Source organism: Neomonachus schauinslandi, chromosome 13, assembly GCF_002201575.2.
Source record: "Neomonachus schauinslandi chromosome 13, ASM220157v2, whole genome shotgun sequence".
Taxonomy (NCBI): Eukaryota; Metazoa; Chordata; class Mammalia; order Carnivora; family Phocidae; genus Neomonachus; species Neomonachus schauinslandi.
The window spans coordinates 66,480,144-66,499,853 of NC_058415.1; the positions used below are offsets into that span (position 1 = coordinate 66,480,144).

At 36.6% G+C, this 19,710-nt stretch overlaps 1 protein-coding gene across 2 annotated transcripts; it reads left to right on the plus strand.

The window, feature by feature from the left end:
* Nucleotides 1-4,797: 4,797 nt before the first annotated feature.
* On the plus strand, nt 4,798-18,065 carry NIPSNAP3A (nipsnap homolog 3A). 2 transcript variants are annotated; one of them, XM_021691207.1, is made up of 6 exons: nt 4,798-5,023; nt 7,145-7,355; nt 9,364-9,522; nt 11,038-11,187; nt 17,041-17,127; nt 17,220-18,065. In XM_021691207.1, the coding sequence occupies exons 1-6, from the start codon at nt 4,964-4,966 to the stop codon at nt 17,294-17,296; spliced, it is 744 nt and encodes a 247-aa protein (XP_021546882.1). In that variant the 5' UTR covers nt 4,798-4,963; the 3' UTR covers nt 17,297-18,065. The 2 variants fall into 2 exon arrangements, with proteins under 2 accessions (XP_021546882.1, XP_044776324.1); XM_044920389.1 differs by lacking the exon at nt 11,038-11,187.
* Nucleotides 18,066-19,710: the final 1,645 nt, after the last annotated feature.

Below are 19,710 nucleotides of genomic sequence, written 5' to 3' on the forward strand. Positions count from 1 at the left end.
CAGGTTATTACAAAACAGCAGTAATTAAAACAGAATGGTATTGGCATAAAAATAGACACATAGATCAATGAAATAGAATATAAAATACAGAAATAAATGCACAATTATATGGTCAATTAATCTTCAACAAAGGAGGAAAGAATATACAATGGGAAAAAGAGTCTCTTCAACAAATGGTGTTGGGAAAACTGGACAGCCACATGAGAAGAATGAAGCTAAACCACTTTCTTTCACCATACACAAAAATAAACTCAATGGATTAAAGATCTAAATGTAAGAACTGAAACCATAAAAATCCTTGAAGAGAGCACAGGCAGTAATTCTCCGACATTGGCCATAGCAACATTCCTCTAGATAGGTCCCCTGAGGCAAGGGACATAGAAGCAAAAATAAACTATTGGGACTATATCAAAATAAAAAGCTTTCAGCGAAAGAAACAATCAACAAAATCAAAAGACAACCTACTGAATGGGAGAAGATATTTCCAAATAACATATGCAATAAAGGGTTAGTATCCAAAATATATAAAGAACTTATACAACTCAACATCCAAAAGATAAACACTCCAATTAAAAAATGGGCAGAAGACATGAACAGACATCTCTCCAAAGAAGACATCCAGATAGCCAACAGACACATGAAAAGATGCTCAACATCACTCATCAGGATGGAAATGCAAATCTAAACCACAATGATATATCACCTCACATCTGTTAGAATGGCTAAAATCAAAAACACAAGAAACAACAAGTGTTGGCAAGGGTGTGGGGAAAAAAAGGAATGCAAATTGGTGCAGCCAATGTAGAAAACAGTATGGCGGTTCCTCAAAAAATTAAAAACAGAACTATCCTACAATCCAGTAATCACACTACTGGGTATTTACCCCCCAAAATACCAAAACACTAATTCAAAGGGATACATGCACCATATGTTTATGGCAGCATTATTTACAATAGCCAAATTGTGGAAGGAGCCCAAGTGTCCATTGATAGATGAATGGATAAAGAAGATGTGGTATATATACACAATGGAATATAATTTAGCCATAAAAAGAATGAAATCTTGCCATTTGCAATGACATGGATGGAGCTAGAGAGGATAATGCTAAGTGAAATAAGTCAGAGAAAGACAAATCCCATGATCTCAATCATATGAGGAATTTAAGCAAAACAAATGAGCAAAGGAAAAAGAGAGAAAGAGACAAAACAAGAAACAGACTCTTAACTATAGAGAACAAACTGATGGTTACCAGAAGAGAGGTGGATGGGGGGGGTGGGTGAAATAGGTGATGGGGATTAAAGAGTATATTTATCATGATGAAATAACATAAAATAAATATATATATAAAGAAAAAATAAATAAAAATAAATGGTAGACTGAATTTGTTTTACAATCTGCCTTTAAACCCTGGCTGGTTCACTTAGCATCAGTGAATCTGGGGAAATTATTTAATCTCTCTGAGTCTTACCTTCCTCACTTAAAAAAGGTAGATATAGCTTAATTTACACCATTTTGAGGATAATTAAATCCTGTGAGAAATTGAATAGGAGATTGTCTTAGGCACCTGATATCACTTAACAATGTTCATCTATCTCTAAGTTATAGCTGTGAATTTTACTCCTATCTCGTAAGCATTTTCCTTTTAGAAGATCTTCTTGGAAGTTCTAGCTTTCTGCTGGCTAGGAGCAATTAATGATGAGGTTCTAGGGAATGGCAAAACCACAAAGTGAAAGAACTCTATGTCCTCAATTCAACATGTATAGAAGAGCTACCTATATACTAGGAAAGCTCACTTTGGATTCTGACAAAAAATAAGTTTGAGTCATAATATACTTTTGGTGTTAATTTGTAAAAGCAAATTCACCTATGTTAATTAATATATTCCTGAAAGAGACTACCAATATTGAGATCTCTGGCCTCCTTCTCTCCTCAACTTCAGGAACCTGGCAATAAAGATTATACCTCACAGATGGAACACTGAAAGTTTCTTTGCAGGGGAAATCTTACTAGACAAGAGAAATAACTGACAGACCGTAACAGTTGAGGTGAGGGAAGTACACTGAAGGTCCAGTTAAGTCACATTACAATAAAGTCCATTACTTAACAAGACCTACCCATACTCATAGAGCTTTCAATTTTTTTTGGGGGGGGGTCTCGTTCCAAATATAAGCTGATAGACAAAGGTCATGAAACAATAAATTTTTCATAACTTAAGGGTTTCCAGATTGGAGAGGGTCTATTGAAATAATAGATGGGGGGAAAAAATTACTCCAAGGCACATTACTGTGAAATTTCAGAAAATCAGGAAAAGTGAGAAAAACATAAAAGCTTCCAGAGAGAAACAAGTCACATACATATAAATCAGGAATCAGAGTGGCATAAATTTTTCACCAGAAGCTATAATGCAATGAAGCATTACCTTTAAAAATATGAGGAAAAATTATTGCCAATGTAGAATTTTATACCCAACCAAACTATAAATTAAGAGGGTTGATAAAATAAAGACAGTTTTAGAGATGAAGTTCTCAAAAGTTTAATTCCCATGTACCCTCTCCTAAAATTAGGAGGAAAAAAAAAGACAAGATCCTGAAAACAGGAGGTCGAAACAAGGCAAATTATATTCCCCAGGATATTAGTGAAAGGAGATCCCAGAAGTACTACCATGCCACCTTAGAGAGCAACTAGTCCACACTGGAGCAAGAGAACAATGAATTCCCAAAAGATAACTCTATTAGATGAAACTGATAAGCTGATTAATAGGTTTTAATCACATTGACAAAAAAATGTACACTTTTGGCAAAGAATTTGGTGATTAGTAAATGACAGGTATAAAGAAAATAATAGAAACAAATGAAAGAGAGAGAGAAAAAAAATAGTCACCCTGCTATTGATGACAGTTATAAGTTTAAGCCATATAGCAGTAGCTTAAATTAGAAGATGATTTCTCTTGTAAAATAAGTCCAGATATAGGCGGTCCACAGCTCCTAGCATGGTGTTCCCTGGCGTCAGAACCTAGGCTTCTTCCCTCTTGTTCCACCACCTCCAGCATGTGGCTTCTACCACACAGTCCAAGAGCTTTTCCCATTATATCCATATGTCAGCATGCAGAAATAAGAAAGGGCCTAAGAGGAGAACCATTCCCCCTACACTGCTTAAGATCACTTACAATCAAGTCATTAATGCTCTAAATAAATGCACTGGCCAGGACTTAGTCACATGACTGCACCAAGCTGCATAGTTTCTACTGCAAATTTTTTAAAAAGGGGGCCTGTAGGAGAATGGATAATGATAAAACAGCTAACAGTCTCTGCTACCTCCCTCTAACACTTTCTAGTCTTCAGATCTTACTTTGTTCTTCTTCACAGTATTGATTAAGCTCTGACATATTTTCTCTTCATTTGTTTGTTTCCCCTAACCTTTAAGTTCTAAGAGGACAAGAACTCTATCTTTTGTTCAACTCTGTACCCCAGTTACTGCAAATGTGCTTGAAACATAAAAGAAATTTAACAAATATGGGTTGAATGAGTCAATGAGTTAGTTAAGAGGGGATAAAAGCTAAGAAAATAAATTTAAACATTAAAGATCCAGTCTGGGTATAGATGATGCTTTGTTTTCTCTACATTAGTTAGAAATGGATGCCCATCATCCAGAAAAACTGACTCATCCCCTCTGGAATTATAATTTTTAAAAATCTACTTTCTGCTGAATAGATCATTGAAAAGTCTTTGCACAAGGCACAACTAATTCCCTGGTCCTAATAATGTAAGTAATATGATATTAATGTCTGCAATAATGTAATTATTAACAAGAATGTTAACATTAACATAATGTAGATAATGTAAATTAATGAAATCAATTAACTATTTTTTAATGTAAGCATTAGACGCTGCCCCTCCTGGGCAATTCGCAGCAACCGCGAACAGGGTTTTTCTGGCCAAGGTGCCAGGCGGCCCTGAGGACACCCCTGAAGCTCCAGCTGCTGCGTTTGCCATGTTGGGGCCAGTGCCTGCGTCTAATGTAAGCATTAGAAGGAAAATTATTTTGATGGGAATGGTACATAAGAGACTTAAATCCTCTTCCTGAATAAAAGTCAATAGATACTATCTATAACTGAAAAAAATCAAGAAATAGAAAATGCCTATTATTTAAAAATATACAAACAGGCATTAGAAGAAACAGCTTGAAGTGCTTAAGGTTTTATTTTGGTGACCAATAACCAGAGACAGGGACTACTAACTAGATCAGAAGTCAGCTGTTTTGCTTTTAAGGTTTACAGAATTATCTAGTTTTAAACAGTATATGTTTAACTTTGACTTTTTTCACGTCTGGTTCAGCGCCCTCGTTCTTCTGAGCTCCTGAGAAATACAGTATTAATTATTTGAAGCCTTAGGAGGTCATGTTGGGGTGGCGATTAGGCAAAGAGGATGCACTTCATGAGGAAAAGTGAAGGCTCCAGGTCTTTACATAAATCACCCCGACTAAAGATCAACCAGGGCAAAAACCTCCACGATTTTAAATGCACAGCATTACGCGTGCACGCATCATACTCCCTTCTCAAAGGACAAACACGCATTCTGCACACGAACTCTTAAGAACTGTTGCGCAACTGCGCATGGAGACGAGGTGATGGGCTCAGAAAGGTGGAACAGGAACGATCCCCGCCTTCAGCCAATCCTAATGTCCCCTCTGACGTTGGGTAAGAATGTCTGAGGAAACAAACGGAGGACCAAATGCCGTGCCGCCCAAACGCGCCGGGCGCTGGGCCCGGGAAGGACGCGAGCAGTCGGGGCGGTGCCGCCACGCTCCTCGGCACCAGAGGCGGAGCTCACGCCGCGGAGTCCCGCCCCAGCCTGCGTCCGCCAGGAGTTCAGTCGCTGCTCTTTTCCAGGCGGGTAAGCCCTAACAGGAGGAATCTAAGGAAGAGTACCGGCTGGTTGTCCTTCCTAGCGCTCGAAGCCCCGCCATGCTCGTCCTCCGAAGCGGCCTGACTAGGGCTCTGGCTGCGCGCAAGCTCGCGCCTCAGGTACCGGCCGCGGAGACGCGCCCAAACCGTGCCTTGGGGGAGGGGAGCGGGCGTGAGCTGGGAGCTCGCCGCCCCGCGCATGCGCTACCCGTTTTGCTCGCCCAAACTTGTGAGTGCCGCGCATGCGCCCAGACGGTTCGCCCGTGCAGCTTGCGGGATGGGGCCGCCGCGTAAGTTCTAGTAGCGGTGTCAGGCCCGGAGGCGGGGCATTCCAGGACGCGCGGGAGGAAGCGGGGCGCAGTTCGGGGAGGTCCGGTGACCAGGGTCGCCTCCCGGGCAATTCGCAGCAATCGCGAACAGGGTTTTTCTGGCCAAGGTGCCAGGCGGCCCTGAGGACACCCCTGAAGCTCCAGCTGCTGCGTTTGCCACGTTGGGGCCAGTGCCTGGTGCTTGCTGGTCGAACGTTTCTATAGATTTTGTCCTTTGACAAGCCATCGCCCCCTCCAGACAGAAGGTAGAAGAGAAATAGGTCAACCAGCCGCTGGCGAAAGAACAGGCCTCCCCCGTTTAAACAAAATGTACACAACTTATGAGCGTTTTGCAGAGAACCCTGAAGAGGAGGGCCAGGGTGCCAGTGGTGGAGCATCCTGCCCAGCTGCCCAATGCCTCGTGCGGGTGGTGGCCGAGCCAGGCAGGGTCAGGAACCTCGTAGCAAACAGAATGATAACCTCACTTAACCTTAGATTAGATGAGAAAAGCGCACAACACATTTTTGTGATTCATCCTGAACTTTCGGGACTTGGCCTATTCTGTGAATCTACAGATTTTTCCTTTGATATTGAGGCTTGTACTTTCCTCGAAGGGTATAAGTGAAAGGGGATGAACCTACTCTTGAGACTGACTCTGCTGAAGACTGAGGAACCAATGATGGCCCATCAACCCAAGATTAGCAATCCAGTCTTAATCTTTCCTGATTGACACTCTACTGGGGCAGGGCCAAGAGTTACTCCTTACAGCTTTACTCTGAACTTTGATTATTAAATGTCAGCCAGTTGTTCTAATTGGAAAAAATTCCAGTGATGAGTTATATTCTCAGGGTCCTGGGATCTAACCCCACCTCTGGCTCCTGCCCTTAGCACAGAGTCTGCTTGTACCTCTCCCTCTGCTCCTCTCCACCACCACCCCCACCCCTGGCTCATGTGCACTCTCTCTCTCTCAAATAAATGGAAAAATAAAATCTTTTTTAAAAATTAAAAAAAAAAATACTCAAGACAATTGTGACTCATCGACTTTTTTTCCTTTTTCTAGCTTTACACATCCTATGACTATATTACAATGCAATTGGATAGGCCATAGTTTCCTATTACATTAGTTAAATTCCTATCCTATTTTTATTTTTTTAAGAGAGAGAGAGCACAGTGGGGAGGGGCAGAGGGAGAGGGAGAGTGAGAATGTTAAGCAGGCTCCATGCTCAGCACAGAGCTGGAGGCAGGAATCTCACAACCCTTAGATTAATCTCAGTGGCAATCAAGAATTTGGCGCTTAACCAACTAAGCCACCCAGGTGCCCCTCTATCCTATTTTTTGACCAGTGGTTTACTTCATTGAATTTAGGAAATACTTTGACCTGACCAGCAATTTCCATTGTTTTAAGAACCTAAAAAGGAAGGAAGGAAGGGAGGGAGGGAAAGAGGAAAGGAAAGGAAGAAAAGAAAAGAATTTTCTGCTAGTAAACACATTTCCATTGTGCCAGCCAAAATACTATATATTTTATAAAATTGTTTTTAATGCTTAACTCTAACACATACATATACTATTGACTAAAGATGGAATATTGACTAAATAAGGGATATTTAAACTATTTGCAAAACTTATTAGGATCCTAATTGTAGCTTTTGGGTAAAGAAATTGCCCCAGTGGCTTCTTAGAAGAAACTTCTCATGAAAAAGCAACTAGAGGTAGACTACCTACAAGGACATGGTAGCTATATATTTGGAATACTTAAAAGTAGTTTTCTTTACTGATATCTCTAAACAAATTATCTATGGAGAAAGGACCACAGAGTACAAACAGATTGTGAGTCTACTGAGTGTCGCTTGTTTTCAGACTCAGATTTGCTTGTAACATGATATTATAAGCCCTACTTTCCCAAAATATTTAAATTTGCCTTATCTTTCTTCAGGTGTGCTCATCTTTTGCTACAGGCCCCAGACAATACGATGGAACACTCTATGAATTTCGTACCTATTATCTTAAGCCCTCAAAGATGAATGAGTTCCTGGAAAATACTAAGAAAAACATTCATCTTCGGACAGCTCACTCTGAATTGGTTGGATACTGGAGTGTAGAATTTGGAGGCAGAATGAATAAAGTGTTTCATGTTTGGAAGTATGGTATGAGTCATCAGCTTAAGTATTCAGTACAGATTTTCATTCTGTTAGATGTTACCCACAACTTAGTGACTTAGTTCTTGGATCTACGTTACTATAAATACATACAGGTGAAGTAAAACTTTTAAATAGCAGTACCAAAAAATAAATTCAGGGATTGTGCCTCCCAGTGGTATACCTGTAGTAACCCATTGCTGGAAACGTTTATTAGCATATGAGAATGTGATAGTGAGAAAATGGCATCTCAGATTTCAAGTCATAAAATTTTGAACCACATTTAATTCTTAGGAAAAGTTAAGAATAGCTTATTGTAAAGATGGTTTATGAAAAATTTAAAGCAATGATTGCAAGAACCCAAGTGGGTTAAGATCATAAAAGGGGAGTAGAATTTTTTTTTTATTTAAGCTATAGCTGGATATCAGTGTTTTAACAGAAATCATTCTAATGTCTAGGGGCTTTAGTGAAATAGAAGTTAATAGGAGATGATAGTAAACTTTGAAGCCCTCACCCTTCTGTAAGATATAATAAATCTGTCAGGTTTCGGACCACTTTTGTTTTATTTCTGTACCCCAGAGTTTCAAGGAATTCACTGTCATGATACTAGTTTAGGGAAGTAAAGGAAAAGGAATTAGAGTTCTTCCCATATTGAAGCTGATCCATCCCTGGTTTAGTAGAGGAAGGAATATGGTTACTGGAATCCCCAGAATGTTTGTTACTCCATTGTTTAATCTGTCTGAAGTCTACAGTAGTACATCATGATATCCAAAAACTTTTAATAATTTCATTTAGTATTTGGTCATCAGTGTCCAAAGTTAATAGTCATAAAATAACATGAAAAGTGCTCATTCTGTACTTAGCATGTCCATAGTCTAGAGGTTTTCCCAATTGTAGTAGAATAAACCCCATTAAAACACAACTTATGCTTTAATGCACCGCCAGTTGAATCATATCCCAGTTAAAAGAAAAAAACAAAACTGCTAGTAGTCCTGATAAAACTTACTTAAGCTCTAAGATAGATGTTATTCCTTATCTTCAGCATAAACCATAGAAAACTATTTCCCCGTTCATCTTGCGAGGCCCTAATAGTTAAATGTAGTACTGGGCCCATATGTTAGCAAATATATGTACTTGTTTGGGAAACAAAGAGAAGAGAAATAGTACTGAGTAAAAAGAAGGGATGACAGGGGCGCCGGGGTGGCTTAGTCGGTTAAGCGGCTGCCTTTGGCTCAGGTCATGATCCTGGGGTCTTGGGATCGAGCCCCACGTCCGGCTTCCTGCTCAGCAGAGAGCCTGCTTCTGCCTCTCCCTCTGCCTGCCGCTCTGCCTACTTGTGTTCTCTCTCTCTGTGTCAAATAAATATTTTTAAAAAATAAAATAAATAAAAGTAAATAAAAATAAAAAGAAGGGATGACAGAGAATTAGCACTATTTCTTTGGAAGCTGTTAGTTCAAAGCAGCAGCTGTCAAAGTGCATCTTAATTTCATTCACGTTAAATGTAATTCAAGGTGTATCTTGACTTGATCACCCACCACCATCACCACCACAGAAAAATACTCTAAACTGCTGCTATAATTTAAATGCCTCAATTAAATTAATAAGACTAGTTAATGTATATTGAGTTCTAATGAGTTGCCAAAAACTGTTGTGTACTAATTCATTTAATCTTAACAACCCTAAAGGGATATATTATATCATTATCCCCATTTTACAGAGTTAAGAAATAGGCACAGAAAGATTTAATAACTTAACCTAAGTCACACGACTGCCTATTAAGTGGTAGAGCCTATAAAGCCCACTACATGACATTATCATTAGTTGTTGACATTTCTACTGCCCTTTCAGGCCATGAGAAATTTGGGGACTGATGTCACATCTGTATGTTATCTCCAGTGATATAATACGGTGTCCTGTGCCCTTGATGAACACTTGGTGGATTGAATGAAACCCAGAAAAAGTACAGGTGATTTTAAATCAATAATTTTTGGTTTTCTTGCTCCTTCTTTTCCCATAGATAATTTTGCTCATCGAACTGAAGTTCGGAAAGCATTGGCCAAAGATAAGGAATGGCAAGAACAGTACCTCATTCCAAATTTGGCTCTTATTGATAAACAAGAGAGTGAGATTACTTATCTGGTGCCATGGTGCAAACTAGAAAAGCCTCCAAAAGAAGGCAAGTCGCCCCCTCTTAGTCACTTTGAATTCTGATAGAGAAAAAATTAAAGATTTTAAGCTATAAAAACTCAAGTTCTGCTGGAAAAGAAGTTAATCTTTGTTTAATATAGGAACATATGTTGATTGTTCAGATAAAAATGAATTGGTGCTCTTAGCTTATCTTTTAAAAAAAATGACCATTGAATAATGAAGTGTTTTTCCATATTGGTATCTTACTGATTCTTAAAGCTTAGCTGTATTATAGAAAAAGTTGACATGGTCAGTAAAGGTTGAGAAGTTGGGCCTTAGGAGCAGAGAACACATCTGTGGGTAGGTGAGGGATAGTATGTGATACTTTGTCATAATTTTAAAAAAATATAAACTTTTAAATATAAAAGTATTTTTCCATAAACTACAACTAATCTTAAATCTTAACTATATATTTGCTTATAAAATTGACTAGGGGAACGAATTAACTGGAACTGCCAAGCTGTATTACTGTAGTCTAACTTTCATGTCTTCCTCTTTCTTATTTCTCAGTTTGAAAGTAATTCCTAAAGATTTGTCTTCTTGCTGATTTTACTTCTTGCTGACTTAAAGAAATTATTACCTCAATCCAGTTTTAAACAAAGGTCAGATTAGCAAAAGCATAAACTAATTTAAATGTTTTATTTCCCCCATTATTCCGAACTTCGTAGTGCATTTTAGATTATAAGAGATTTGAAGAATCTGATTTAGAAATTTATCCTCTTAGCTCCCCCTCAGCTTTCAGCACTAACTAAATGAACTAGTTGGCTTCTCAGAAAGTATCAAATCTTAGTTCTTTTCCTCTATGCTATTCATGATTCTTCAGTAACTTTTGCATGTTTTTTTTTTACTTTCTAAATCTACTTGTCCCCTGGTTTCCTTCTCTTCACCTAGCCTCTACTTCCATCCAGAAGGTAAAATGCTTTCCAAGTAATTACCTGGATATTTAGGAATAATAAAACCATCTCCTTTAGAATTTTTTTTTTCCTCAGAACTCAGAGACAGTCACCTCAGGTTCATTATTTGCTTGCTGTTCCTGTTGGATATGGAATCTTACAGGGGAAATTATATAGAGAGATAAGTTAGTAGAAATTGGTAAACAGAATGGAACTATAAGAGACTGGGAATACCTCCTTATTCATTTCTTTTATAAAAGTATAGACTCAGGCAACTAAAAAATACTATTACATTATAAATTCTCACCTTATTGACAAATTTTATAGATTAAAAATAGATAATACCTTAACTACAGATTCCATCCATTTTTGTCTGTTCTGTATGATAAGTTTAACGACTGACCCTTAAACTAGGACAAGGACTTTCTAAACATAAAAGCAAAGAAAAACAATGCAAATTATTAGTAAATATGTCTAACATGTTAACATGTATACAGGTATGATCCTCAAAATCTACATATGTAGTTAGCCTTCCACTGGAACCAAACTAAACATGATTGGAAATTGCTTGAATGTGTTCTATAAAATAATTATTTTTCTCCCTATTCTAGGAATCTATGAACTAGCTACTTTTCAAATGAAACCTGGTGGGCCAGCTCTGTGGGGTGACCCATTTAAAAGGGCAGTTCATACTCATATCAATCGAGGCTACACAAAACTAGTTGGAGTGTTCCATGCAGAATATGGAGTGCTCAACAGAGGTACAGTTGTCCATTTCTTCTTATGAAATTGGCAAAATATATGGGTGATCCACATTAAGTTCCTTTTGTCAGTTTGTCTCTGTTTTCATTATGGAGTATATTTTGCTTTTTATTGCCCAAGTTTCAGCTTTGTAATTTTAAGGGTTGAGCAAACCTATTTTACATCTTATTTAGAATGTTATTCACCTTACAAAGTTTCTTTTAAATACTGAACTGTTCTTTTCCCTGATACATCAAAATGATAAAATTGTAAATACTGGAAGGAACCTGAAAAAGTCATCTGTTTCTTTCATCACCTTATTTTCCTCTGAATGTACTTTTAATGATTTTTTTTTCCTTTTTTCACAGTTTTATTGAGCTATAATTGACATATAAGTTTAGGGTATACAACATAATGATTTGATATATGTTGTAAAGTGATCACCACAATAAGTTTAGTTAACAGCCATCACCTCACAGTTACAAATTTTTCTCCTTATGATAAGAACTTTTAAGATCTACTCTCTTTCAGCTTTCAAATATACAATGTAGAATTGTTAACTGTAGTCTTCATGTTGTATATTACATCCCCAAAACTTACCTATCTTGTAACTGGAAGTTTGTGCTTCTTGTAATTTTTTTTAAAAATTTATTTATTTTGAGAGAGAGAGAGCACATGTATGCAAAAGAGAGAGCGGTGGGGAGGAGCAGAGGGAGAGAGGGTCTTAAGCAGACTCCACACTGAGTGTGGAGCCCAAGAAGGCACAATCTCAGGACCCTGAGATCAAGCCTGAGCCAAAACCGAGAGTCAGGCATTTAACTGACTGCACCACTCAGGTGCCCCTGTGATTTTTTTTTTTTTTTAAATAACATTACTTGGGGTAGATTGTTTATGGGTAAAAAAGTAATATGTAATTATTATAAATATTAAAAACAATGGACAAGCCCAAAGAAAAAAAATATGGTTAATCAATTTATTTAATAAAATATCTATTTGGGATATTTAATTTTTTAAAGTTGAATGATATTCCAATCAGAATTTCAGAGAGTTTTCTTGTGGCAAACTCTGAAAAATGTTTGTAAAATTTATCTGAAAGGATAAATGACTAAGAATAGCTAATGAATATTTGAAAGACTTGTAATATCCGGTTGCCTCTTCATCTTCTCCACTTTATGTCCAATGGACATATCCAAAACTGAGCTAATCATTGCTCAGAAAGTCAACTTCTACTAATATATATGTTATAGATGTATATTCAAGTTGGAAAATATATGAAGAGGAGAAAAAAATTTTAGATGCCTATCTCACACCATAATGCTAAAATAAAATCAAGATGGATTATGGATTTCTTTTTTTTTTTAAGATTTTATTTATTTATTTGACAGAGAGAGAGACAGCGAGAGAGGGAACACAAGCAGGGGGAGTGGGAGAGGGAGAAGCAGGTTTCCCGCTAAGCAGGGAGCCCGATGCGGGGCTTAATCCCAGGACCCTGGGATCATGACCTGAGCTAAAGGCAGACGCTTAACGACTGAACCACCCAGGCACCCCTGGATTATGGATTTCAGTTAAAAAATTGAATTCATACAATTACTAAAACAAAATACAGATGAATTTATTTAACAATGTGTATGGAAACAATATTTCTAAGCCAAAAAGTAAATGAAACTATGAAGGAAAAAAAGAATAATTTTATTATAAAAGAATGATTTTATTATACAAAGCTCAAGCTTTGTGTCTCTCAAAATATCTTAAATGAAATCAAAAAGCAAAAAATACATACATACATACTTCTACAAAGGTAGACACAGATGACTACCAAAAATATATTAAAGAAGATTCAGATTAAAACAATAATGAGATGCCAGTTTTTACCTAATAAGGATACTTTATATAGATACAGTATTAGATAGGTCAGAGAAAAATGAGTTAAACTTGTAGGGTTCATATCTGCTTCATCTTCCCTCAAGAAAATTGGCAATATAAATAAAAAGGCTTATCTGTTTGTATTTGACATTTTTTAATTTTTTATTTATTTTTTTAATTTCAGTATAAGTAACACACAGTGTTATATTAATTTCAGGTGTACAATATAGTGCTTCAACAATTCTATACATTACTCAGTACTCATCATAAGTGTACTCTTAATTTCCTTCACCTATTTCACCCACCTTCCACCCACCTCCCCCCTGGCAACCAAAGGTTCTCTATATTTAAGAGTCAGGGTTTTTTTTCTTTGTTTGTTTCTTAAATTCCATTATGAGTGAAATCATGTGGTATTTGTCTTTCCCTGATTGATTTATTTCACTTAGCATTATATCCATCCATATGTTGCAAGTGGCAAGATTTATTTTTTATGGCTGAGTAATATTCCACTAACACACACACACACACACACACACCTTCCTTATCCATTCATCTATCAATGGAACATGGGTTGCTTCTGTATCTTGACTACTGTAATTAATGCTGCAGTAAACACAGGGGTACACATATCTTTTCAAATTCATGTTTTTATATTCTTTGGGTAAATACCCAGTAGTGTAATTACTGGATCCTATGGTAATTCTATTTTTAATTTTTTGAGGAACCTCCATACTGTCTTCCATAGTGGCTGCACCAGTGTGCATTCCCACCAGTGGCACATGAGGGTTCCTTTTTTCCCACATCCTTACCAACACTTGTTGTTTCTTGTGTTTTTTATTTTAGCCATTCTAACAGATGTGAGGTGATACCTCATTGTGGTTTAGATTTGTTTTGATGATGATGAGTGATGTTGAGCATCTTTTCATGTGTCTGTTGGCCATCTGTATGCCTTGTTTGGAGAAATTCATGTCTATTCATGTCTTCTGCCTATTTTTTAGTTGGATTATTTGTTTTTTGGGTGTTGAGTTACATAGGTTCTTTATATATTTTGGACCTCCTTGGGATGATTTTGTTGGGGACTCTCTGTGCCTCCTGAATCTGGATTTGTTTCCTTCTCCAGAGTTTCCAGCTATTATTTCTTCAAATAAGTTTGCTGCCCCTTTTCTCTCTTTTCTCTGGGATCCCTGTAATGTGAATGTTATTACACTTGATGGTGTCAGTGAGTTCCCTTAACCTATTCTCATTTTTTTAATTAATCTTTTCTCTTTCTCCTGTTCAGCTTGATTGCTTTCCATTACAGTCTTCCAGCTCACTGGTCCATTCTTCTGCTTCCTCTAATCTACTATATATTCCCTCTAGTGTATTTTTTAATTTCACTTACAGAGTTCTTCATCTCTCACTGGTTTTTTGTATTTTCTCTCTCTTTTGAGGGTCTCACTGAGATCCTCCACTCTTTTCTCAAGTCCAGTGAGTATACTTATGATCATTACTTTAAATTCTCTTTGAGATATATTGCTTATCTCTGTTTCATTTTGTTCTCTTGCTGGATTTTGTCCTGTTGATTCATTTGGGACATATTCTTCTGTGTCTTCATTTTTTCTAACTCTCTGTGTCTGCTTCTATGTGTTAGGCAAGTAATGGCCTTATGAAGAAGAGCTCATGTAGTGCTCTGCAGTGCAGTGTCTCCTGTTGACCAGAACCTGGCCCTTCCAGAGTATCTCCTGTGTGTGTTGCATACACCTTACTATTGTGGCTGAGCCACATTTGCCTTCAGTCCAGTTGCCTGCAATGGCGCTTTTTGCCAGTTGTGGGCAGGGTTTGGTTCTTGTGTTGTTAGGAGGCCAGTCTGGGGCTGCCTTGGGCAAAAAGCCTTAATTTTTTAAATTAGTTTTGCTAATATTAAGGAAATATGCATGGATATGTAGGTGGGTTTAGTTATACAAAAAGGAAATTTGAAATGACATAAAATATATAGCCATATTTAAATAATGAGATTAAAGGTTTTTTAAGTTTCCAATTTACTATAAAGGACATGTATAACTTTTACAAGAAAAAAATTATTGAAAATGTGTGTGCACACACTGTAATCTTGGGGCGCCTGTGTGGCTCAGTCGGTTAGGTGTCCAATTTATGATTTCGGCTCAGGTTTTGATCTCATGGATCGTGAGATTAAGCCTTGCACTAGGGTCTGCACTCAGCGGGGAGTCTGCTTGAGATTCTCTCTCTCCCTCACCCTCTGCCCTTCCCTCTATCCATGCACGTGTGTGCTCTCTCTCTAAAATAAATCTTTAAAAAAAAAAAAAGAAAATGTGTGTGTACACACACTTTTTAATCTTAATCCATTCTTAGTGTACTAGGAGAATGGTAATATGCTGAGTATAAATCAGTACTTAATATCTGGAGGACAGTGTATAATATATACACTGTATCTTTGTAAGTATATATATATATATATATATATATATATATATATATATATATATATATGATATACTCTTTGGTTCTCTCAATTTAAATTTTAGGAATTTATATTAAGAAAATATTCAGATCCAGACTGCCTGGGTTTGAATCCCAGCTTCACCACTTATAACTTTGTGACCCTGGGTAAGTTACTTAACCTCACTGTACCTTAGTTTCCTCATCCATAAAATGATGATACTAATAATCTACCACCGAAAATTATTATGAAGACTAAATAGACTAAATGAGTTAATACATGCAGAATGCTTAAAACCAGGTCTGGCACGTAATCAACACCCAGTAAATATTAGTAGTAGTTGTCATCAGCTTTGTTATTATTATAGATATATATGTAGATGCTACTCTAATGAGGGTTCTCTCAGTATTTTTTTTTTTTTTAAAGATTTTATTTATTTATTTGAGACAGAGAGAATGAGAGAGAGAGAGAGAGCACATGAGAGGGGGGAGGGTCAGAGGGAGAAGCAGGCTCTCTGCCGAGCAGGGAGCCCGATGCGGGACTCGATCCCGGGACTCCAGGATCATGACCTGAGCCAAAGGCAGTCGCTTAACCAACTGAGCCACCCAGGCGCCCTCTCTCAGTATTATTTACAATAAAGAAACATTTTTATGTAATATGCAGATTATCCAGAAAAAAATATATGTATCTACATCATGTATTTATATAACCATAAACTTACATGTTTATGTGTGTATAAATATTCATAAAAATACATATATATATACATAAATATGGAAAGAGATACAGCAAATATAAAAGTGGCTTTTTTTCTAGGTGGTATAGAAATGACTCCTCTTTTCTCTTTTTATCCACATTTTCCTATACAGCTAACATATCTTACATCGGAATTATTAAAAATTTTAAAATATTATACATAAAAACATTTATTCCATATTTCAAAAAATATTACAATATTAATCTAATCAGTCAGGGGCTTGGATAAAAAGTTCTTATATCTATAGGGAGGAATTCACATAGCCATTAAAAATTAAGGTTACTGCCATGGGAAATATGCATTGTTGATTTTTAAAAATCTACTGGTAAGTGTAATATATAGTACGACCCTAATTTGATTTTACTCATTTGTTTAAAGGAAATGCGCTAAATGTCAATAGAGGTTCTCTCGAGGTGGTTAAAATTATGCTGCTTTTTATTTGCTTCTTCATATCATCAAGATTTTCAGTAGTAAACACAAATCTTTTATAATCTTCCTTTTTTAAATAAACTAAAATGTATTAGAAAGTCATGAAGCCTCATTATAGACTTAATTGTGTTTAGTGTGTTATTTACTTTCCCTTTCCAGATTTCTGTTTCTTCATCTATAAAACCAGTTTGATTAATTTATAAATTTCTCTCCCAAATCTCTGACCCCCTCTGAAATCTTATTACTAACATACTTAATTTTACCTTTTTGATATCCACTATTTTGATCTAAAGAACAAGACTTAATGTTTCTGATTAATTTTTCTGTATTTCTTACTTGTAGTAACACCATAGTCTTTAGACGCTGTTTTTGGTTTATTTTCTGCAGTTCATGTTCTTTGGTGGAATGAGAGTGCAGACAGTCGTGCGGCTGGGAGACATCAGTCTCATGAGGATCCCAGGGTTGTGGCAGCTGGTAAGCTATTTCACTAGGCATGAAGTATTCGAACCACAAATTCGATTCAGTCAGTAACTTTATATGCCTTCTTATGAAATGTTTTTTTCCAGTTCGAGAAAGTGTTAACTTCCTTGAGTCTCAGAAGAATATGCTTCTGATTCCTATGTCATTTTCACCATTGAAATAATAGTTTTCCATTGAAATACGAAGCATTGCATTAACTGCTATAAGATGTGTCTGCTAATGGTACTTAAACTCTCCCAAGAGATTCTCATTTTTATATGAAGGAGATGGTAAGTTAATTTGCTATGTCCTTTGCATTTTTAAAAGCTGCCTCTGTCCATTGTCACCACCATGAGGAAATAGTTCTGTTCATTTTCCCTTTGGCATTTCAGTATCTGTCATACATTAAAAATTGTTGTCATTCCTACAAGATCTTGATTTTTCATTTGTTTCAGAATATCTCTTGTACTCTGTTTTGACAACCCTCTGCTTTTATAGCATTTCCTTATGTTGAAATGATTAGGTCACATTTCCATGCCTATGATAATATTTCTAAACTATTTATATACATTGTCAAACTTTTCATGTCTATTTTTCTGAAATATTAAAAGTTTTTGTCCAGTAAAGTTTATTTTGTAATACTAAATGGGATTCATAAAAATATTAAACATGTTTATTATGGAAAAGTACAATATCATCTGTATCATCTCTATTAATTTTGGTTTTTACATTAATAATTACTTATGTGGAAAATAATGTTATTAGATCCTCATATTAAAAACTGTTGAAGACTCCTTGGTTTATATGCTGAAATGTCTTCATTTACAATTTATTTTACTAACTTTTACTTCACTTTGGATTACTATTTAACAAAGGTACTTGAGACAATCTGTCTGTGATAATGAGATATTTATGGTTATGGAAATGTTTGCCCTAATAAAAGCCTACAGATACATTCTGATTCTTTTTATTGTGTTTTATATTTGTGTCCTCTTACCTGGAACTGTTATGTTGCTATAAGATAATGAGACAGTAGTAAATATACTGTCTTTATTTAAGTATTAAGTTACTTCAAGTAAATAGCATGCTAATAACCCCACAAGGAGAATTTCTTTAGTACTGTCACAGATGTACTAGGATTTTCCTACAAAAAAACTTTAATTTTTATTTTAGTTGAGTACCTCAGCATTCTTAACTAGATTTGGTACTTACAAGCTCTTATGGTAGTCTATATTTATAGCTATATGATTTTATGTTTCTAATATATATTGCAAATACAACATAGTAAATTATTAGCTATGTGAGGGAAAACTGAAAAACAGGAAGCATATTCACCTCTCACTTATCTGGTCCTCAAGAATTCAAAGGACAGATAAGTTTTCCTAGTAAGGCAAAGAACATCATAACTCTGGAGGTAAAAACCTATCAGAGAGGTTTTGAGTTTTGACTAAGAGTCTTCTAGCTCAATTATATCTTTGAAAGTTGTCACTTAGCAAATTAGGTGACAGTGTTGTTATTTGCAGTCAGTGTAGACAGATTTTCTCTCTGGCATAAGATCAGCTTGGTGTCATGAAAACACACAGCTGCTTCTACCTTTCCCTTTTTCATTCATCTTTACATTAGCTAGAACACTTAGAAGAGACAGGGGCTCTTTCATCCAATCCATAGCCCTGATGGAGATTTAGAAAGCAGCAACAGATGGGTGTTCTTACCATATCCCACACAAAACTGGAGAACCAGTACATGACAGTCTACACTCTGCTGATGAACTGCAGGTGCTTCGCTTCACTGACCCACGCCTGGATCAGGAACACAACAAAGCTGGCTGAGATGAAGCACATTTCAAAGATAACACAGATGGGCACACGCTCTTCTTGGAGAGAGAAAGTCAGTGAGGATCTGAGGAGTCACTGATGCAGTTGAGAACACAGTCAAGGAGGACACACACACACACATAAATGCACACAAATATCTGATAAATAGCCCAGGGAAAAACATCTATTCAATAAATAAATACATTTCTTTTACTCAGAGTTTACACATGATTATTTTCAAGTCAAAAATCTGAAAAACAAATGCATAACATCTCATTGAGTTAAAGAGTCCAGTACTGGGGCACCTGGGTGGCTCAGTCGTTAAGCATCTGCCTTCGCCTCAGGTCATGATCCTGGGGCCCCGAGATGGAGCCCCGCATCGGGCTCCCTGCTCAGTGGGGAGTCTGCTTCTCCCTCTCCCTCTGCTGCTCCCCCTCCTTGTGCTCTCTCCCGCTCTCTCTCCCTCAAGTAAATAAAAATAAATAAATAAAAATTTTAAAAACCTAAAAAAAAAAAAAGTCCAGTACCATAATGAAACTATTGAAAAAGGTCTGAGAATGGCCTAATGGCATTCACTTTGGTCCACTTTTCCTGACCTTATAAGAGCAGTAGGTTGTAAATTCTCACACACACAGTGTGGCTTGAAAACTTAGTAAGTACAGAAATAGTTAATGTGAAACTACTCAGATAAGTTAAATTCTTCCAGCTGTAGATAATTTAAAACAACAGTATATAGCATATCAAATAGATAACAGAAATTCTAAAAAAAAAAAAAAGAAAAATT